The 5,000-nt window shown below is 41.4% G+C and overlaps 1 protein-coding gene across 4 annotated transcripts in view; it reads left to right on the top strand.

The window, feature by feature from the left end:
• The window catches only part of LOC123508833 (RING finger protein nhl-1-like), a 56,760-nt gene that overhangs the window by 18,611 nt on the left and 33,149 nt on the right, over positions 1-5,000 (top strand). Inside the window, exon 1 of one of the 4 annotated variants that reach the window (XM_045262770.1) lies at positions 3,705-3,883. The exons of 2 other annotated variants lie outside the window; for them this stretch is intronic. In XM_045262770.1, coding sequence (XP_045118705.1) covers positions 3,818-3,883 — 66 coding nt within the window. In that variant the 5' untranslated portion in view covers positions 3,705-3,817. Of the gene's footprint in view, positions 1-3,704; positions 3,884-5,000 lie in introns of those variants that run through there. One more of the 4 variants, XM_045262766.1, reaches the window with a different exon arrangement.

Consider the following 5,000-nt stretch of genomic DNA (forward strand, 5'->3'; position numbering starts at 1 on the left):
AGATTACGTGAGATTTCAAGGGGTGACAGACCACAGGAGAAACATTTACAAGGGAATTGCAAGGAGAAATGATGGAATGGTATACCGTTTACAAGATTACAAGGGTTTCAAGGAGTTACAGACCGTAAGGAGAATTTTCACAAGATGATTACAAGGCGAGTACAAAAAGGAGGATAACTTTTGATAAGATTACAAGGATTTCAAGAAGCAACAAGTCTTAGAATGATTATTTAAAAGATTACAAGACACTTTAAACAACAACAAGCAATAGGAAGAGATTGTAGTAGATTTCAAATAGGATCACGAGAGATATCAAGAAACAATAGACTATAAAAGGATATTTTACAAGATTTCAACAATGTAGGAGTTTCAAGCAGCGACAGACCTTGAGAGAACTTCTTACAAGATGATGAGGAGATGTAGATAGCAACAGACATTTACAAGACATTTACACTACCTCACCAGGCTGTTTGACTTCTCTATCGCAATGCAGCACTCGAGAACAGCTCAGTATAGAGAGGAAAGATGTAATATGCTGTTTCTGGTGCTTATGAAGGAGGTGGTTGGGTGGCATGGCGGTCACTTAATCACACATCAGAGAAAAACTGTATGCAGAAAAAATAAAAGTGTACAATAAGAAGGTGTAACGTACAGTTGTTTCTAGGGAGGATATGTGTGTTTATGATCTTTATTTTTGTACAGTGTAAGTGAAGGGACATTATTTATTATATTGTTGATGTGATAAAATGCTGTTCTTTAAATCGCTACAAAGACTGCCGTGTATTCTATAAGCAAATGTATTCAAGCATAACTCTTTTCTGCATGAGTGACGCGCCTCCTGACTCGGGCGAGGACAATGCCGCCGTGTGTTGACTGCCGGAGTTCACTGGACAATTCTCGCACCACGCACCACCTACGTAAACACCTTCCCCTTGACCAACTTAGGAGATTCTTACCCTAATACCAGCACTCGCCTTCCAATCTTGACCTAACACAACGCTTGGAATCCACCAGTATCCTCTGAGTTTAAAATTTTATCTGTTTTACTTAATACAGTCAGCAAAGAGTTTCATATCAGACAAACTTATAAGAACAGGAGTTATAGGTAGACATGTTCTGTACAAGGAATATTAAGAGTAGGCCTATTGGTTTCTGGTAGCTTTTCTCAGGTAGTTATAAACGTGTGTTGTTATGTCATTATCGTACATAGCTAAACACTCGCACGAAGGCCTCGCAAACAGTATTCTCCGCTACTTTCCCTAAAGCCAAGTTTCAAGGTGAACCTGTACCGCGCTGCCAGACGGTGAGCGGCTCTACCTATGGAACTTGTCATTAACTTGCTCCTTTGAGAGACACCTGAGCCGCTTGGTGAACTATGGGCTTGAGGAGCAGGTGACGGAGGAATTTTACCACATGGGGTCACTGTCCGGTAAATGACTCATGCGGAAGCAGGTTCGAGTCCCTCCTACCTGTTGCCTCCTACCTAACCTGCCTCACCCACATCTCCCCCGCTCTGGTGTTAGTGGCCTCAGCCCCCCGATTTACCTAACGCACCTGGGGCACCTGCAGGTCGAGATACAAGGGTCAAGGATCGGTTAATAAGGCATGAGAGAGGGGATGGAGGAGGAGGCGGAAACTGAGGCGTGAATTGAGAGAAAGAGGACATAACTGGAGCACTTAAGATCACTTGTTATAAAGTTAAGGATAAGTTAGTATGGTGGATGACGAATGAAGATGGTGACTGTGGATAATGAAAGCTCTAATGATACACAATGGAACGCAATTGAAGAACAAACACTAGTAGATCTAACAGCCTTTACGAGAGTATATGTAATCACTTGTTATAATGTTAAGGATGAGTAAAAGAGAGATAATAGAGGAGAGAAGATCGTGAGTGTGGATATTGAAAGTTTCATCACTACACAATGGAAAACAAACGAGAAACAAACACCAGTAGATCTAGCAAGCTTTACGAGAGTGCACATAATCACATGTTATAATGTTAAATACAAGTAAAGGAAGATGGTAGAGGAGTGAAGATCGTGAGTAAGGGTATTGAAAGCTTGATTTGGCACTTCACTATTGAAGACAAATGAAGAACAAACGTCAATTGAAGACAAATGAAGAACAAACGTCAATAGATCTAACAACCTTTACCAGAGCTATAAGGTTAAGGGTAAGCAAGAGAAGGTGGAAGAGGAGAGAAAATTGTAAATGTGGATGTTTAAGATTTTATCATTATACAAACCAACACAAATGAAGAACAAACATCAGCAGATCTAAGTCTTTACGAGGGTGTTTGTAATGACTAGGTACGCTCATTAAGGATTGAAGGAGAGTGAGGATGTTAAGGATTTCACCACCACACAATGAAACACATATGAAGGGCAAACACCAGTAGATCTAGTTGTCCTGACGAGGGTGTTCACAATAAGCTAGAGTGTGATTTACAGCAAGTGACGCAGGTTAGAAAGTAGGAAGGTTTTTGCTCCTGCCGTAAGAGATAAAAGAATACTGGAACGAACGACTAGGTCAAAAAAAAAAAAAAAAAAAAAGAGGAAAGAAATCATGGAAAGGATCTGAAAGCAAGATAAGGCAATTAGAATTCAGAAGGGAACGAACATCGAACACACACACACACACACACACACACACACACACACACACACACAATTTAACCCCTTTAGTACTGGGATGCCTTTTTACCATGAGATTTGTGTATGATTAGACCATTCTATTGACATTAAGAAGGGCCAATGGGGCTCAGAAGATAAATGGCCACAGTCTTCACTACTTCAATCCCCACATAAGTTTCTGAAGCTGTATGAAAACACCAAATGGTAAGGAGAATAAATATGAAAACGCGTCGTGGTACTGAAGGGATAATAGAAGAATAATCACAAAAGGATACAAACATAGGAAGACTATGGGAAAATTTTGGGCTTTCCTCCATCTTGTTTGAGGAAGGGAGAGATGAATATGGAGGATGTTGCTTCATGATTACTTCTTCGAATTTGTGAATAACCTGATGAACCACATTAGTCGAAACAATATAGAGAAGAAAAGTGGGAGGAAGACAGTGATGATGGCGATGAGAAGGAAGAGGTGAAAGAAGTAGAAAAAAAAACAGAAAAAGAAGATAGGAAGAAGGAAGAAGAAGAAGAAGAAGAAGAAGAAGGAAAGAAACCATGCACGCCTTACAAATTAAGACCATAAAAAAAAAATTAAATATAAAGATAACCAGATTAAAAAAAAGAGAGAATGGAAAACCAACAATGACATATAACCTGAATTCTTTCTCTTTACATTCAATTTAAACGTGGAAAGATCCAGGAACTCTCTCTCTCTCTCTCTCTCTCTCTCTCTCTCTCTCTCTCTCTCTCTCTCTGACAATGAAATCATGACCTCACGAATTTCTATACACAACTTTGTGTAAATAAATGTTACACACACACACACACACACACACACACACACACACACACACACACACACACACACACACACACACACACACACACACACACACACTGATGGAAAGATAGATAAATAGTTAAGTATGTAGTAAACAAAACATGATACACACACACACACACACACACACACACACACACACACACACACACACACACACAAGGAGAAGGAAGGAGGTGGGGTGGCAGAGGAGGTGGCAGTGGTGGTGGAGGCAAGCGTGGTGGAGACTGGAGACTTGAGGGAGGAAGGCACGGCACGGCAGGCTGGCAGTGTGTGGGTTACAGTGGTGGTGAGCGGGCGGTGGTGTTGAGGTACCTCCGCCACGCCCGCAGAAGGACGCACCATGACCCCGGGAACTGTGGAGAAACTATGGGCATCATTAGTGCATGGCTTACTGGGGGAGTGCTCGGTAAGGGCGTGGTGAAGTGGTGGTGACGTAGTGGTGACTGTTTTAATCTGAGTGTTGAGTGATGTGTGGTTATTAGTAGTGGTGATGTGCTGGGAAGATGGTGATTTCTGATGTGGTGATGATGTGGTGGTGTTTTGATGTGTGTGGTGAGAGTGGTGACTGTTCTGTGGTGAGTGATGTGTGGTTATTAGTAGTGGTGATGTGACGTAAGTAAGGTGGTGATTTCAGATGTGGTGGTGATGTGATGGTGCTTTGATATGGTGTGTGGTGAGAGTGGTGTCTGTTCGGTGGTGAGTGATGTGTTGCTATAATTGGTGATTAAGTTTAAGTGGTGACCGTTTTTATTTGAGTGATATGTGATGATTGTGGTGATTAAGTTGCTGATAGTATACATCTTGTGTTTTGTGGTGTGTGGTGATGTTTAATGGTGTTGATGTAGTTGTTACTGGTGATGACTTATATTGGTGATGATGGTAATGGTGATATGGTAATAAGACTGACAGTGATTTATGATTCCGATAATTATAATGGTGTAGAAGTGGTGATGGTGGTGGTGATTGTGGTGTTGACAGTCTTGTGGTCATAATGTGAAAATGATGAGGGTGTGATAATGATGTCTTGGTGATTAAATGGTTATGTAATGATCGTGTAGTAGTGGTGAATGTGATGGTGTTGAATGGTGAGATGGTGATTACGATGATTAGTATGGTGACTGTGATAGTGTGCTGATTATGATTCTGGTGGTGGTGGTGGTGATGGCAGTGGTTGTGAGTGATTGACATGATTATTGATAGTGACAGTGATAATGGTGATGGTGGTGATGTCAATGCTGAAGAGATAAGGATAGTGCAGATGATATGGTGAAGTGATGAACTAATGGTGAGAGTGATGATGGTGATGGATAGTGATGCGGTGACTGTTATGGTGATGGGGATGGTGATAGTAAAGGTGTGGTAGTGGAAATACCGAGTGGAAATAGGAAAAAAATACGAGGAGGAGGAGGAGTAGGAGGAGGAGGAGGAGGAGGTGTAGAAAGATGGAGGAATAGATGAAGGAAATGCAAGAAGAATAAGCAGGATGTAGAGATAATGATGGAGAAGAAAGAGAGGAGGAGGAG

The sequence above is a fragment of the Portunus trituberculatus genome, chromosome 25 (genome assembly GCF_017591435.1).
Source record: "Portunus trituberculatus isolate SZX2019 chromosome 25, ASM1759143v1, whole genome shotgun sequence".
Lineage (NCBI taxonomy): Eukaryota > Metazoa > Arthropoda > Malacostraca > Decapoda > Portunidae > Portunus > Portunus trituberculatus.